The sequence below is a fragment of the Pteropus medius genome, unplaced genomic scaffold (assembly GCF_902729225.1).
Source record: "Pteropus medius unplaced genomic scaffold, Ma_sr-lr_union100, whole genome shotgun sequence".
NCBI classification, from domain to species: Eukaryota; Metazoa; Chordata; class Mammalia; order Chiroptera; family Pteropodidae; genus Pteropus; species Pteropus medius.
Genome location: NW_024351073.1, coordinates 26,405,767 through 26,422,031, shown reverse-complemented (window position 1 = coordinate 26,422,031; position 16,265 = coordinate 26,405,767). Strand labels below are relative to the sequence as shown.

Genomic DNA, 16,265 nt, shown 5'->3' with positions numbered 1-16,265 from the left:
TGATACTATAGCTTCATAGGTGAATTTTACCAAACATTCAAAGAAGAATTAACACCTATTCTTCTCAAACTATTTCAAAAAATTCAAAAGGAGGGAAGGCTTCCTAACTCTTTTTACAAAGCCATCATTACCCTGATTCCAAAACCGGATGACGACAGTACAAAAGAAGAAAACTATAGGCCAATATCCCTGATGAACATCGATGCAGAAATCCTCAACAAAATATTAGCAAACAGAATTCAGCAATACGCTAAAAATATTATACACCATGATCAAGTTGGATTTAGTTCTGGGATGCAAGGTTGGTTTAATATTCACAAATCAATGTGATATACCACATTAACAAATTGAAAGATAAAAATCCTATCATATCAATAGATGCAGAAAAAGCATTCAACAAAACCCAGCATTCATTTGCTAAAAACTCTCAGCAAAGTGGTGAATAAAGGGAACATACCTCAACGTAACAGGCCATATGTGACAGACCTACAGCTAACGTCATACTCAATGGGGAAAGGCTAAAAGCATTTTCCTTAAGGTCAGGAACAAGACAAAGATGCCCACTTTCACCGCTTCCGTTCAACATGGCATTGGAAATCCTGGCTACGGCAGTCAGACAAGAAAGAGAAATAAAAGGCATCCAGACTGGAAAGGCAGATGACGTGAAACTATCTATAGAGCACCCTAAAAACTGTTAGTACTGATAAATGAATTCAGTAAAGTCACAGGATACAAAGTTAATATTCAGAAGTCGGTCACATTTTTATACACCAGTGTTGAACTATCAGAAATTAGGAAAACAGTTCCATTTACAGTTGCATCAAAATCAAGAAAATTAATCAAGGAGGTAAAAGACCACTTCTCAGAAAATTACAAGTCATTGAAAAAAGAAATGGAGGAAGATGCAAATAAACTGAAGTACACACCGTGCTCATGGGTAGGAAGACTCAACATCATCAAAATGGCCATAATACCCAAAGCAATCCACAGATTCAATGCAGTCCTTATCAAAATACCAATGGCATTTTTCTAGAACAAATAATCCAAAAATTTATATTGAACCATAAAAGATCACGAATAGCCATGGCAGTCTGAGAAAGAACAAAGTTGGAAGTATCATACTACCTGATGTCAAACTATACTACAATGCTGTGGTAATCATATCACATTTTTTTACGAGCATAAACAGTGAAAAAGTAAAGGTACTTAATACATGAGGAGCTTCTGCAAACTAACCAGAAGAGCAAGCCATGAGGGTTCCCAGGCCCCTTCCTTCACCGCCTTCCACCTCAGCACCCACTGCTAACTGCCTCGTAACCGCACCAAGGGGCCGTCTACTGGCTCCTGTGACGTTTACCATCAGACCTTGTGAGTGGGACAAGAAGGTGTCCTATAGCCTGCACACAGCTGCTGTCTCCTCAGGGGACTTCGAAGATGGAGTGCTTATGCCCTTTCTGCCACCATTTCTCAAAAGCTTTAATCAAAACTTCATTTTAACATCCACTTATGATAAAAACTCAACAAAGTGGAACAAGACAGGGACGCCCACCCTTGCCACTTTGATACAACACAGTGTCAGAAGTCGTAGCCGTGGCAGCGATGTGAGAAAAAGAGCTAAAATGCATCCAGGCTGGTAAGGAAGAAGTAAGACTATCACTGTTTTTAGATGACATCATACTGTGTAGAGAGAACCCTAAACATTCCACCAAAAAAATTGCGAGGACTAATAAATGAGCTCCGTAAAGTTGCAGGATACAAAACTAGCATACAAAAGTCTGTTGCATTTCTATATGCTGATAACAAGCTATCAGAAAGAAATTAAGAAAATCCATAGACACATGCATCAAAAAGAATAAAATACAAAGGAATAAATGTAACCAAGGAGGTGAAAAACCTGCACACTGAAAGAAATTGAAGAAGACACAAATAAAGGAAAGATACACCGTGCCCCTGGATTGGAAGAATTAATATTGTTAGAGTGTCCATACTACCCAAAGCAATCTATAGATTCCAGGGTCACTCTTCACATAACTACAACAAATAATCCTAAAATTTGTATGGAACCACAAAAGACCCCAAATAATGAAAGCAAGCCTGAGAAGGAAGAACAAAGTTGGAGGTCATCACACGCCCGGATTTCAAACTATATTACAAAGCTGCAGTAATCAGAATAGCATGATACTGGCATAAAAACAGACACATAGAACAGTGGGACAGAATAGACAGATCAGAAACCCCTGAATGTGTGGTCAGTGAATTTACGACAAAGGGATGAAGAAAATACAGTGGGGAGAGGATAGTCTCCTCAATAAATGGTACTGGGAAATCTGGACAGCTACAAGCAAAAAGAAAAAAGAAAAAAAAAACTGGACCACAACCCTAACTCAGAATAAATTAAAGACTTGAAACCATAGAGCTCCTGGGAAAAAATGTAGGCAGTGAGCTTCTTGACCTCAATCTTGGTGATGATTTTTGGGATCTGACACCAAAAGCAAAAATAAACAAGTGGGGTATATCAAACTATAAAAGTCTCTCACATGGCGAAGGGCGCCACCAACAGCATGAAAAGGCTGCCTATGGAATGGGAGAAAGGATTTGCAAATCATATAGCAGATAAGGGGCTAATGTACAAAATGTATAAGGAACTCATATGACTCAATAGCAAAGAAAAAAACAACCCACTTTAAAAATGGGCAGAAGATTTGAATAGACATTTTCCCAAAGAAGACAATACAGATGGTCAACAGGTACATAAAAAGGTGTTCATCACTATCAGGGAAGTGCAGATCAAAACCACAGTGAGATCTCAGCTAACACCTGTTGGGATGGCTGTTATCAAAAAGACATGAGGTCACAAGTGCCGGAGAGGATGTAGAGAAAAGGGACCCCTCGTGCACTATTGGTGGCAATGTAAATTGGTGCAGCCGCTGTGGAAAATAGTATGGAAATTCCTCAAAAAATTAAAAATGGAACTACTCCATGACCTAGCAATCCTACTTGCGGTAACCAAAGCAAATGAAAACACTGACTCGAAGAGATACGTGTATCACATATTCATTGCAGCCTTATTTAAAATAGCCAAATCACGGACACATCAACAGATAAATGGATAAAGAGTGGCCTGTGTGACAGTGGAATGTTCAGCTATAAAAAATAAAAGTCCTGCCATGTACAACAACATGGATCAAGCTGGAAGGTATTATGCTAAGTGAGGTAAGTCAGACAGAAACGTAAATACCACGTGATCTCACATGTGGAATCTTAACACACACACAACCTCTGAGCTCACAGGTGCAGAGAACAGATTGGTGACTGCCAGAGGTGCACGTGGGTAGAATGAGTGGGGAAGTCAAAAAGGTAGAGGTTTCCAGTTAAAACTAAGTCCTGGGGGTCCTGGGGGTGTAACAGGCTGTATGGTAACTATAGTCCGTACATACTGCATTGCGGGTTCAAAAGTTGCTGAGAGAGTAGAATCTCACAAACAAAAACGCAACTTCCATTTTAAAATTTGGAGTCATAAATAGCCTGAGTTTTCTGGGTTTTCTGTTTAATTTACGTAAACGTTTTACAAAAAGTAAAATGCACATGAGAAAGATCTGAAGGTCTGGCAGCCGTCGGTGGGGCCCCTCCCGCGGGCGGCCGCTGACGCGCGTGCGCATTGCAGTCCATGCAGGAGCACGCGGCGGTGTTCCGGGTGGGCAGCGTGCTGCAGGAGGGCTGCGGGAAACTCAGCCAGCTCTACGGGGAACTGAGGCACCTGAAGACCTTTGACCGAGGTGAGCGAGCCCGGGCCCCTGCCCTCAGCCGGGGCGCTGGGTGTCCCATTCAGCGGGGACGGAGGGGACCCCTGTCTGACCGGATCCTGCCTGCCTTTCACGGGAGTCTGGTGTGTCCCCAGGAATGGTCTGGAACACGGACCTGGTGGAGACGCTGGAGCTGCAGAACCTGATGCTGTGCGCGCTGCAGACCATTTACGGGGCGGAGGCCCGGAAGGAGTCGCGCGGCGCCCACGCCAGGGAGGACTACAAGGTGCGCCCCCTCGGTCCCCCCCGCCGCGCTCTCGCCACATGCCGCTCCATTTTAAGCAAACGGGAAACGTGCTGGTTTCCTCCTGGTACCTGTCGCTGTGTTGGGGGCCGGAGGACCTTCCTCTTGGTTGGGATCCACAAGCAGAGTCGCTGTTGCCCGAAAATGCCGACTTAGGAGTTTCAGATGACGAGTGTGTCACCTGTCGGCCCTGCCCTCTGGTCTGGGAGAGGGGTCGTGGCCCACCGCCGTTTTTAGATGAGCTGGACTCGGTGCCGGGCGCGGGGAGCCGGGCGCATGCGCGCGGAGGGCGCGCGCCACCGGCTCGGGCCGCTTTCCCAGGACGGACGCCCGCGCTTTGGTTCGGGGCACTGTTGGGGTCGCCAATGGCCCTTCCAACCCGCTGGCCGTGGGGGCGTGGGGACGTTGCCTAAGTAAGAGCAACCGAGTCTTGTTCCTTGTGAAGTTGGATTAGTTTATCCTCCACCACCTGGGGCTGGGTTCAGTCTGCGGAGATCCTCATGTCACTCAGGCAGCTACGGCTGGGACCCGCACCCTGGGGGAGCACGCCCCGTAGGTACGGGCCAGAGCTAAGGGGACGCGCCGTGGCCACGCTTGTCCCGTTAAGAGGTCTCGTCCCACAGAGCAGAAGCAGCAAGTGTTTGGATTTTGGGGGTTTTATTGAAGCCTCTCGTGCGGCTCATCCATTACCACGTGCAAGTTATCCTTAATAGCGTTCAGCTCCTCTTTAGGAGTTTGTGGAAATTTTAATATTATTGCTAAAATTAAAACATTTATATAAAAAAGAGTGAAAGAATTTGAAATCTCCCAGAGTACAGAACAGGAAGATGGAAAGTATTTGATGAACTTTCGAGTGCGTAAGAGCACAGAAAGTAAGCTCTGGACCCTTGCTGCTGCAGCCAACCCCCTGCCCAGTGGTGTGGCCTGCCCTGAGCGGGCCTGACCCCATCGGGACACGGTCTGCGGCAGAGATGGGCTCAGTAAAGGTGTGGGGGCCCTGGGATGGCTGGTGTAGGATTAAGGGCTCATCAGTAACACTAGAGGCGGACAGCTGCCAAATGCCTGGCATGCCGCATGTCTCCATGCCCCTGCGTCGGGTACCAATTTGCATCATGTCACCTGCTGTGCGTTGTTCTAGGTGAGATGCAGTCAAGTGGTTTTTCGTCAGGAATTACAAAGGGGATGGACATGGGCTGGAAAATGGGCTAGGAAGGGCCTGGCTCTCTGAACAAGGCCTGCCTGGGACAGGACAGTGGGACCTCCTTGCTGAGTGAGATGTGGAGGTTCGTATCAGACCCGTCTCATGTGTCAGGGTGATGACATTGCTCTGAGAGAGTAATAGGAAATTTGGAATAATTGTCGATGATATGTCCTGAAACAAACACCCTTTCTCGGCCTCAGGAGCGGATCGATGAGTACGATTATTCCAAGCCCATCCAGGGTCAGCAGCAGAAGCCATTTGAGCAGCACTGGAGGAAGCACACGCTTTCCTACGTCGATAGCAGGACTGGGAAGGTAGGTGGGGAACGTGGCCCGCTCACGCGTGCACTGACATGTGCACGTGACAAACTGGGGCAGGCAGCAGGCATGTACATAGACTGCTGACAGACACGAGATGCCACTGAAACGCTGGGAGGCCTTCCCTGGCGTTGGCCCTGGGCAGGGAGTAAGCTCCCAAGGCCTGGGGGCAGGGGCAGAGAGGAGAGCTGGGCTCAGGGCCTGAGGCTGGGACAGGAGGACGCACACCCCTTCCTTCCCTTCCCATTGGCTGGACCACCTAGAGGCAGCCTCAGGGAAGCCCAGAGTATGCAGGGCTCTGGGAGAGGCAGGGTGGGGTGGCCAGGGCCTGGGAGGAGCCAGCTGAGATCACAGGAGAGGCTCCCTGTCTCATTTCTCCAAAGCATAATTACCCATTAGGCATTTTTGCCAGGTGTTAAGGTTCAGAAATAATTAAAGTACAAAGAGTTTATTTACCCTTAAGCTTTTCATAGCTCTTAGGGGATAGTCTTGATCATTTATCTGGGTACACAGACATCAAGTTGTGCTCCATGGTCATCACTTAACAGAGCGCCTGCCATTCAGTTCTGCAGGTAGCGATTTTCATAATTTTTCATGAACGCTGTTTTTGACTGGAGGAAGAGGTCAGACTTCCCTCCCTTAGTACAAGCCTATTTGTAGTAATGTTTGGGTTTTTATGATTATAAAAGAAACATATGCTCGTTGTAGAAAGCACAGAAAGTACAAAAAGAATAAAAGAAATCAACATTTATAAGCTCACTAATTAGAAACATTCTTTATTGTTATTTCGAAATATTTATCTCAAGTTTTGTGTACATTTTATTATGTGTATGTGTATAAATATTCACTTACAAGTAGAAAAGAGTAGAAGTAAATGCATCTTATAAAGATACTTTAAGTATGACAGTATATACAGGGTTTTACCTACTTTTGAACATTTTTGTAAAGCATCAAAAATTTCATACAGTTTAATTGCTGTATTCTATTACATGGATTTACTGTAATTTACACATCTAGTCCCTTATCATGCATTTAGATCATTTTTGAGTTTGTTGTGAAAAGTACTCCAGTATGTTTAAGTTCTGGCATATTTTTCTGCAAATCTACTTTGATAGTTAATTTGTCAAAAGAGCATAAGAGAGGACTGTCAGTGCATTTCTGTGCCCCAGCTTACCACCGGCTCTTCTTTTTAAGGTCTCCCTGGAATACAGGCCTGTAATCGACAAAACTTTAAACGAGGCTGACTGTGCCACAGTCCCCCCAGCCATTCGCTCCTACTGATGAGGCCCGAGTTGACCAGCTCTTGTAATTATATGTAATATGCCACGCACATGTTCGTAGCATAATTGTGTTTTCAATCCTGTACTCCCGTGAATAAGGAGTGCCATTCGAATAGAGACTGCCTGCCCAGTGGCCAGTAGCTTGCTCGTAGTCAAAGCCCAAAGTGTTAACCTTACCTTTATTTCTTGCTTCCTTGTGAAATAATGAAGCTGAGCACGATTCTTAAATAAAACAAATTACAAAGTTCTTTGGGCACACTGGCCAACCTGAAATAGAAAATGCGATTTTTTTTTTTAGTCTGGTACATTTTGTTGTAGTAGGTATTTAAGTAAAAATGAATTTTAGTACTTGACAGCAAATGAAGAGAACAAACACTTCCTTCTTGTTCTTAGTAAACATTTAATGTGCGAACACGCGTCCTAGAGCAACGGTCCCCAACCTCTTTAGGCGCCAGGGACCGGTTTCCTGGTGCCAGAACTTTTCCGCAGACCAGAGGCGAGGATGGTTTCAGGGTGATTCGAGGGCATTACATGTATGTGCACTTCATTTCTATTCCCGCGTTACAACATATAATGAAATAATTTTACAACTCACCGTAATGGAGGACCGTTTCGGTGGGAGCCCTGAACTTGCTTTCCTGCAACTAGACGGTCCCTTCGGGGGGCGATGGGAGACAGTGGCACCCAAAGTGTGTTGCTTATGTCCAGTCTACTCCATAATCTCGTTTTGGTTGCAGTCACTGCAGAAAACCCTGCTTCACAAAGACAGGATGTTAGAAATGGAAGCAGGCTTTTCAGTGCTTTGTGGCCATCTCAGGATATTCTACTTTGACTCTATTCCAGAATGTATGGAGAGTTGAACTTGTTTCAAGCTTACTTTTAAGGACATTGTCATTTGGGATCTCAGGCAGTTGATCATCTAGCACGGACAAAGTTGATTCACCTGGCTTATTCCCAGATGCGTCGCGGATCCGTTCCTCCCCAGGTCGGGGGTCTTTTGTGGCTGGGAAGTCACGCTCAGTCTCTTGAAAGCTGAGATAGGTGACCACGCACCAGCTGGGAGAAGGAAGGCCTGGCTCAGTCTCTTTCCAAATCTCTGCTAATGTTTGAAACATGTCAAAAATCCCAGTGTTCCCTCGTCGCCCCCATAATTCTAGTTTGGCTTTGAATGCTGCCACTTTATGTGTCAACTTGAACACTGTCGTCGTCCTCCCCCGAAGTGACAGATTGAGTTGGTTAAGCAGGCCAGATATGTCACACAGGCAAGCAAGTTTTGCCACCCGTCACTGAAATGTGCTGCTACCAGTGGTGACTTTTCCTAAAAGAAATCTCTGGAGTGGCTCTCGTAACTCAGAAACTCTGGCCAGTGACCTGCCTGTAGAAAGCCGTCTCACGTCTGTGTGAGAGAGGACGCGTGTGCTCTGCGTCCATCTCCTCACAGAGCCTCATGGACAGACGTGAGTGAAGGGCGCGAACTTCAGTGTGGTTGATCGTTTTAATCACATCCTGCAAAACGTTGTTAAGTTCAGGTGACATTTTTCAGGTAGCCAGCATTTCTCTATGGATGACACAGTGCATAGGCTCACATTCGGAAGCGACTTCTTTGACCCAAGTAGTGAAACCAGAAAGCCATCCAGTTACGATGGCAGCCGCTCTGTCCGCGCATATATCGACAAAATAACCAATTCAGTCTTCCTGCTATGTATTCGTTCAAAGACTTGAATAGCTCTGCAGCTGTGGTGTTGGCTGGCAGCAAAAGTGCACATAACATCCTCATGCACGTCCTCCTGAAAAGTCACACAAAAGCAAGCATCGTTGCCTTGTCAACATCAGTGACTCATGAATCCTCTAACTGTGCTTCAGTATCTGCTGTTTCATTCATTCGTCTAGTTATGGTGCTAGCTGAAAGGAACACGTGCCACCTTTTGAACTGCAGCCTCTTAAAAGTTCACACGAGTGTCCTCAGTATCAGGCAGGATCATCTTCAGCAGTAGTAAAGGGCTGCTTAGCTTCAGCGGTTAGCCTCTCAGAACGATGCTCAGTGCAGACGCATTTGATGAAATGGTGGCCTTCAAATTATTGCTTCTGTTCTTTGTGTTCGGGTTGTTTTCTTTTGAGAAGCTCCAAAGGCTTGTCTTTTAATGGCCGAGTGCTCGGTCTCCCTGTGGCAAAGCAGTTTTGAAGGTTTCACGGCTTCATTGGGTAGCCGGTCGCCACGTAATACAAAGCCGGCTCGGAGAACGCGAAGCGCCTGTCGGCAATGAACCCGTGATTTAAGCAGGACTCTCGGTGTTTTCTGTGAAATGCAGCTCCCTCTTTGTCGGCAGTCTTAGGGTCTTCTGCCGTCCCGTCCCGTCCCGTCACTGGGTCTTTCTCGCTTTTCGGAGCAGCTCTCCGGTGACGTTTGTTTTTACTCATTTTGGCTAGGGTTAGCTTGTGAGAGGCACGGAAGGAATTGGCAAATAACATAATAGGTGGGCCACTGAAATAAGTGTCGGAATCCGGCTTAAAGCCTGCCACCAGATGCAGCTTAATTGTCACTTGCCACTTACTGATAGGGTTTTGCTGAGTCTGCAGGCAATTGATTTATTATGGTCTCCGCGCAGTCAAACCTCCCTGCCAATGTTCATCTGCATTCGCGGCCACTCCCCAGCGCCGGCATCAGTGCTCAGCTCTACCTCCCGTCCTCAGGCCTTAGTCTCTCGTAGGAGCGCAAACCCTGTTGTGAACTCGTGTGAGGGCTCTAGGTGCTGTGCTCCTATGAGCATCTGACGCCTGAGGAGCTGAGGTGGAGCTGAGGCGCTGACGCCAGCGCTGGGGAGCAGCTGCAGATACAGATGAAGCTTCTTTCGCGCACCTGCCACTCACCTCCTGCTGTATGGCCCGGTTCCTCACAGGCCACGGACTGGTGTCAGTCTTTGGCCCAGGGATTGGGGACCCCTGTCCTAAAGCATTCAAGTAACCAAATACTAAATGCAACTGCTGTGGATGTGACCAGATTTCTTCCCTCCCCATTTCAGAGGCTGCTCAGGGTCACCTCCAAGGTCCTGTCCCAGGGTCGGCTTCTGTAGAGTCCAGTCCAAGGCAGTTAGGTTCATTCATTTCAGATTCTGTTTTTCACTTTTAGGGATTGTCTTTAGAAATGTTACGCTTATAAATATGTAAAACATATCCACGATGTCAAAGTCCATTGCATCCAGACCTCGCCTCCTTCCTTACACTGCATCCTCTCTCCTGCAGAGACCGCTTTATCTTCCTGGTGAGCGGTAAAGAAAACAAGAAGCAGATAGATGTGGCACTGTAGCGGGGTCGTTCCTCGTCGCATGGAGTCACCCCTTCTGCTGTGTATAGTGCTGAGGGCGGTCATCCCCTAGTGTAGACATCTGAGTTGCTTCCAGTATTACACATGCCACAGTGGGTAACCGCGAAGTCACTTTCTAGTTTCTTTGTGGTGGAGTCCTGATTGTAGAGTTGCTGGGTCACATCATTTTGCCAGATGTTGCCAAATTTGCTTCCTCGGGCTGTGACATTCTCGTTCCCAGCAGCATTATAGGAGAGTCTTCTTTCCCACAGTTTCACAAAGAAAGTCTGATGACAACCTTTGGATGTTACCAGTCACATAATGAGACAATTTATCTGAGTATAAATTATCTTCTTTTTGGGGGATGTAGTCGGGGGTGGGTAGCATTTTTAACTCCTTTTTTTGAGGTATAATTGGCAGAACATAATGAAGGCATTCACCACCCCAAGTGCCCTCCTGGTCTCCCCACCGGTCCACAGGGAACCACTGATCTTTCCATCCATAACGATTCGTTCGCATTCTCCGCTGTCTGTAAGCGGAGCTGCATGGCATGCCCTCTTCCGTTTGGGTTCTCTTACTTGGCATGGTATTTGAGGTTCCTCCACCCTGCCTCGCCGGTAGTTCACAAGCTCGGGACTGCTGTGTTTCAGGGGTTGCGGGCTGCATTCAGGGTGTCAGAACTCCTGGCCCTCCCTGCTCCTGCCGCACTTCGACCACCAGAGGAGGCCCTTGGCAGAGTTGCAGGTTCTGGGGCAAGAAGCACGGGGCTGCACAGGTCTGGCGAGTGCAACTCAACTGCAGATCCAGCTGTGAGAGTCACAGAGAACATTATTTCAAGTGGCATTGAGTCAACTAGTCTGATAACAAATAGAGCCACTGAGAAGTCCTACATTTTAAGCTGTAATCTCAGGGGTAATGTTGGTACTTGTCTTTTGGAATTGCGCAATGTGAGTTAGAGCTTATAACTAATTATATTAATGTTAACTTTTTTTCCTAAGGAAGGAGTTCAAAACCAGGTAAAGAAAACCCTGTATTACTAAATTTGGAATAGAAATATAGATGTGAGCTCATTCTTTTCTTTGCTCTTCTAAAAAACATTTCCTAGCTCTGCCCAGGGACAGGGGACCCCCAAGCACCTGGGTGGTGGCCTGTGTGCCACACCCACTGAGAGAAGCCAGGACTCCTCGAAGAATCGCTGATTCCTGGGCTGAGGGGCTGGGGGGGTGGAGTGTGGGGAATGTGCAACATGAGCCTAAGACGGTTTCTGATTCAGAAAGCCAGGAAGCCATTAAAGACCACTGGGACCATGTCAGAGGGTATTGGGGGCCAGCGAACAATAGTGATGGAAACACATTGAATACGTTAAAAACCAAATATATAACGATAATTTAATCAGCGAAAAACCGCAAAAACCAAACTAAAACACATAATTGGTCACTCTTGGAAGTAACTTGGGCGCTGGCTCAACACTGAAAATAGAGAATTAAAGGAAAATAAACAATTACCAATTTGCAATTCAGGATAAGCTACTTGATTAGGGAAAGTTCTTTACAGAGGAATGGCCATAAGTATACGAATGAGGACTGAGGGCGTGAAGGTCGGCACTTGGGGTTCTAGCGCGGTGGATCTGGACCTGGCCTGCATCGGAATCACATTGAAGGATGTAAGAAGCCCCACCCCACCCCAGAACTGATCCAGTAGGTCCTGGAGGGCGGGGGTCTGAGAATTTGCATTTGTAACATGGGAGGACCACACTGAAAACCACCTGCGTAGAATGCTTGGTCCAACAGATGTGAAGGAGTGATTTTCAGGAGCAAACAGACAACTGATGACCTCAGACAGCTGTCTCATCCCAACCAGCAGATGCAACGACATAGGATATGCCAGGGTGCTTTGTAAACCAAGTGTTCCCACATTAACGTGGGCCTTCCAGCAACACTTAAGTGTTGGGGCAGTAAATTAAAAGCTAGCACAGGTGACCCTGAAGCACGAGATGCCAATGAGGTTTCAAAGAAATAACTAATGGGCTGGTTTCCTTATGTCTGTCTGCGACTTCTGAACCTGAAACCTTCCAGCTACTCTGATGAGTGCTCTGAAGCCAGACTGCGTAGTCTGGGAATGTAAGTCTCTGTGGGACTCGTGGGACAGAAGATTTCACCCAGGAAGTGTTTTGTGAAATGTGTTCACGGTTTCAAAATGAACCCACATGTGTTAGGGGAACTGACAAACCAGAGAACTAAAGAAAATATTAGTCATGATAAAAAAGTAGAATACTGCCCAAAGATGTGGATAATTTCTAATGTGGATTAAAAGAAACAAAATGGTAAGACATATAGTAAAATTCAGACTTGCGCAGTCCATTGCAGTGGCTGTTTACATTAAGCATGTTAAAATTAAATAGAATTTAGCATTCCATCCCCAAATCACCTTGATCTACTTCAAATGGTCAGTAGCCACATGTGGCACGTAGCTACCACACTGGACAACAGATACAAAATAATTCCATCGCAGAAAGTCTGTCGGCCAACATTATATAGACATTTGCTGGTATCTCCTTATACTAAACAGCACGTATTTGAGAAATTGACCACTACCCAGTAAGCCTGACACAAAAGGGGTGGGGCATTCTCTTCTTAAAAAAATTTTTATTAGTTTCAAATGTAGAGTACATTGGTTGGACATTTATATAGTTTATGAAATGATTCCCCCGATCGCGCTCTCGCCTCTGGCCCTCCACCCGGCCATCACGTTACTGCTGACCGCGTTCCCTATGCCGGGCTCCCCATCCCCGTGACCATCTGTCAGCTACTAATTTGTACTTCTTTAACCTGTCACTCCATTCTCCCAGCTCACCAACCCCCCTCTCCTCTGGCCGTCACCAAATTGTCTTCTATATTTGTGAGTCTGTTTTTGATTAGTTTGTTCTTTTTGTTCCTTAGATTCCGCACGTAAGTGAAATCTGATGGAATTTATCTTTCTCTGACTTATTTCACTCAGCATAATAACTTCTAGCTCCATTCACGTCGTTGCGACTGTTAGGATTTCATTTTTTTAATGGCCGAGTAATATTCCATTGTACATGTGAACCGCTGCTTCTCTATCCAATCATTGTTGATGGACATTTAGGTCGCTTCCATATCTTAGCTATTGTAAATTGTGCTGCCGTGAACATAGGGGTGCATAGATCTTTACGAATTATTGTGTTGAGGGCATTCTCTTTCATACTGAATTCGGACAAGAATATTGGAAAGGAAGGGGGAGGCTGGGCACTGTGGGCTGTCCCCTAGAAGTCTCCACCAGAGGCTGTGAAAGGGAAAATGACTAAGAAAGGAAAGTTCTCCACTGTGCACGTGTCACAGCACAGCTGACAAGAAAATAAGACATAGATAATGAATCAAAGTGGCTTCAAAGGAAAGCTGTTAAGGTAGCTACAAACTGTGTGTGTGCGCACATATGCACAGTTACACGCAAAGGACAGAAGAATGGGCACATCGCTACTTGGTTGTCCATTTAACGTGTTTATAGAGAGCCTACTGCATGCCAGAGGCCGGATGAACAGAAGGGACCGTGGAGTGCTCGGAACGCCGGCGTCCAGAAAGGGCCAGTGTTTAGAAAAGCTCTAAGTGTAATAAAAGACGTTTTTCCCAATTAGCGCAGAGAAATTAGACCAAAAGGAAAGACGCCTGACATGAGATACACTGCACTAATGCTAACGTAGGAAGAAAGCAGTGTTGTCTTTCCATTTCTTTCCTCCTCCACCCAGGAGCACCGTCTAAATGGAAAGCTTAGGACAGACCTGCTTGGGAGGGAACTGGATCTGGGATGGGCCAGGACACAGTGGCAAGCACACCGGCACTTCAAGTGACTCGGCAGAACCAAGGGCGGGAGGTGAGCTGTCTGTTTCTGTTGGAAGAAGGTGGCCTCCCTCGCTGCTGTCCATCTTTGCAAGTGGTGGCAGGCCTCCGGGCAGCGCCCCTCAGTGGCAGTGGCTCGGCCGCAGCATCGTAGCGCCACTGCACAGGGACACGCGCCACGTGCGGTGCCCAAACGTAGCCTCTCAGAGATCAGGCTGAGGTGGGGGTGACAGAGGCTGCCTCGTCTGCGACTGCATTAGACCTGTATCTGAGGGACCCTTCTAGATACATGTGTGCATCTGTATGGGTGTATGTGGCGTGGGTTGACTTTTGCTATAAACCTTTATTTCCTAATTAATCTCCCTTTTAAGAGTCAGTCTCGCCAGCACCGAGATAATGCCGGAAAAGCACATACAATCTCCTGCTCTTGCCCGTGACCGCAGGCCCGCCATGGCCTTCCCAGGAAAATGTGGACCCTGGTATCTTGCCACCAGGTGGTGGCGTGAGGATTACATCAAGTAACGTTTAAACGAGGGTAGGTGCTGGCTCTCTGGAAGCATTCAGTGAATCTTCCCTTGAATGAGTCATTCCCACCTCTAGAACTAGATAGAGAGTAGAACGGGCCACAGATGCTGTGGGCTCTGCCAATCCAGGCTGGAGTCTCGGCCAAGGGTTGGCAGTGGTGACACTGTCGGGAGAAGGAGGCCGAGACGTTTTTTGCTGTTTCCCTACACGGGCTGCACCGGGAAACTTACAAACTTACTATCTAGAGAACAAAAAAGGAGAGATGGGAGAGAGAAGAAAGATGGATTTCAGAAACTACAGATCAAAGAGCTGTGGAAAATCCAGAAGGGACTGTGAGAAAACTAAAACCACTTGAAGTCACTGTCATGAGAAAACGTCCACATTGTGGAAGAGGTCTGCAGATTAGGATTTCCAAGGTCACAGAATATCTTAATTTCTTTGAAGAACCTGAAAGAACTCTGAAGCAAGGTAACCCCATGGCCAAGTGAGAAAAAGTGGGTCAGAGGGTTAACAGTTGGAAGAAAGACAGAGGGTCAGATCCACAGCTGTGCCCAGCGCGCTGCTGAATAATGGATCAGCATCCACCGAGAGCCGTCTCGGGTGCCTCGGTAAAAGGCCAGGTCCTTGGCTCCGGGGCCTTGGGAGTTCTCGCAAGCAGCGAGGTCGGTTTTTGCCGCAAGAAATGCTTCCCGGCTCTGAGGATGAAACAAGTCAGCGTTCATTGAATCAAAAATTTAAAAACCAGCGAGGCTGGAACACTCTATGAACTGACAGAAATGGATCCTGCGTCCTGACCCAGACCGGGGCGGGAGGGGCGAGGCTGGCTGACACCGGGACCATGCGAGTGTCCTAAAGCGGGGAAGTCGCTAAAAACGCTGCGTCGCATCTGTGTCTAGATGAGGGCGGTAACTGTCACCGGCAGAAGGGGACACCCTGGCCAGGAGCATGATGGGGTCCCTGGTCCACAGGCATGGAGAGCCGCTGGTGAGGCCCGGGCAAAGGGCGCAGGTGGCCTGACTGAGGAAGCGGGGCTGGGAAATCCAGAGAAGCACGAGGGGGTCACGAAGGCGTTCTTTCCTCAGTCACATTCGCTTCCACGACTTTGTTTGGACGCAAGAATTAAACGTGCCCGAGTGGCGCCCCTTCCGCCCGTCACGTCCGCTCTGCTCTGCGGACGGAAGCGGTGCCCGAACCAGTTGGCCACTGGCCGCGAACGCCCTGCGGGCGAGACACGCAGCGGGGCGGCCGGACTCGGGCGTTGCCGGGCAACTGGCCCGCGAGGGGATTGGCTGCGCTGGCCCCGTGACCTCCGCGGAGACACGCACTTCCTGCCCTCCCGGAAGTGGCGTGAGCGCCGGGCCCCACCCCCGGCGGAGGCGGAAGCGGAGCCGCCCTGAGTCTTCCAGCGTCGCCGCGCACGTCCCAGCCCAGCCGCGCGCCTCGGCCCATGGCCGCCTACCCCTACCGCCCGGGCCCCGGCGCCGGCCCCGGCCCAGTCGCGGGCGCGGCGCTGCCGGACCAGAGCTTTCTGTGGAACGTCTTCCAGAGGTGAGGCCCGGCGCCCGCGGCGCTCACAGGGCTCCGCCGGCCTCTCCCGGCCTCCTGGCTTATTCCCACCCGTTGGGTCCGCCGTAGCCAGCAGCCAGCCGCCCCCGGCCTGCTGCGCCCTTCCCCGCCGCGGCCTGCTGCGCCCTGCCCCCCGCCCCGGCCTCCACGTCCCGGCCTCCCCTCCGGCCTGCT

At 48.2% G+C, this 16,265-nt stretch overlaps 2 protein-coding genes and 1 long non-coding RNA gene across 6 annotated transcripts in view; 2 read left to right on the top strand and 1 right to left on the bottom strand.

Moving 5' to 3' along the window:
- SDHA (succinate dehydrogenase complex flavoprotein subunit A) overlaps positions 1-7,105 on the top strand; it is a 26,132-nt gene extending 19,027 nt beyond the window's left edge. For both annotated transcript variants that reach the window (XM_039842877.1, XM_039842876.1), the window contains exons 12-15: positions 3,665-3,776; positions 3,899-4,029; positions 5,449-5,562; positions 6,760-7,105. In XM_039842877.1, the coding sequence (XP_039698811.1) occupies positions 3,665-3,776; positions 3,899-4,029; positions 5,449-5,562; positions 6,760-6,846 (444 nt within the window). In that variant the 3' untranslated portion in view covers positions 6,847-7,105. The remainder of the gene's footprint in view (positions 1-3,664; positions 3,777-3,898; positions 4,030-5,448; positions 5,563-6,759) is intronic.
- Positions 5,981-16,265, bottom strand: part of LOC120586321 (uncharacterized) — a 12,266-nt gene continuing 1,981 nt past the window's right edge. The window contains exon 2 of the long non-coding RNA XR_005648692.1: positions 5,981-10,953. This is a non-coding gene — a long non-coding RNA (uncharacterized LOC120586321). The remainder of the gene's footprint in view (positions 10,954-16,265) is intronic.
- PDCD6 (programmed cell death 6) overlaps positions 15,884-16,265 on the top strand; it is a 15,439-nt gene continuing 15,057 nt past the window's right edge. Inside the window, exon 1 of one of the 3 annotated variants that reach the window (XM_039842879.1) lies at positions 15,884-16,073. In XM_039842879.1, coding sequence (XP_039698813.1) covers positions 15,973-16,073 — 101 coding nt within the window. In that variant the 5' untranslated portion in view covers positions 15,884-15,972. The remainder of the gene's footprint in view (positions 16,074-16,265) is intronic. The other 2 variants (XM_039842882.1, XM_039842881.1) reach the window with 2 other exon arrangements.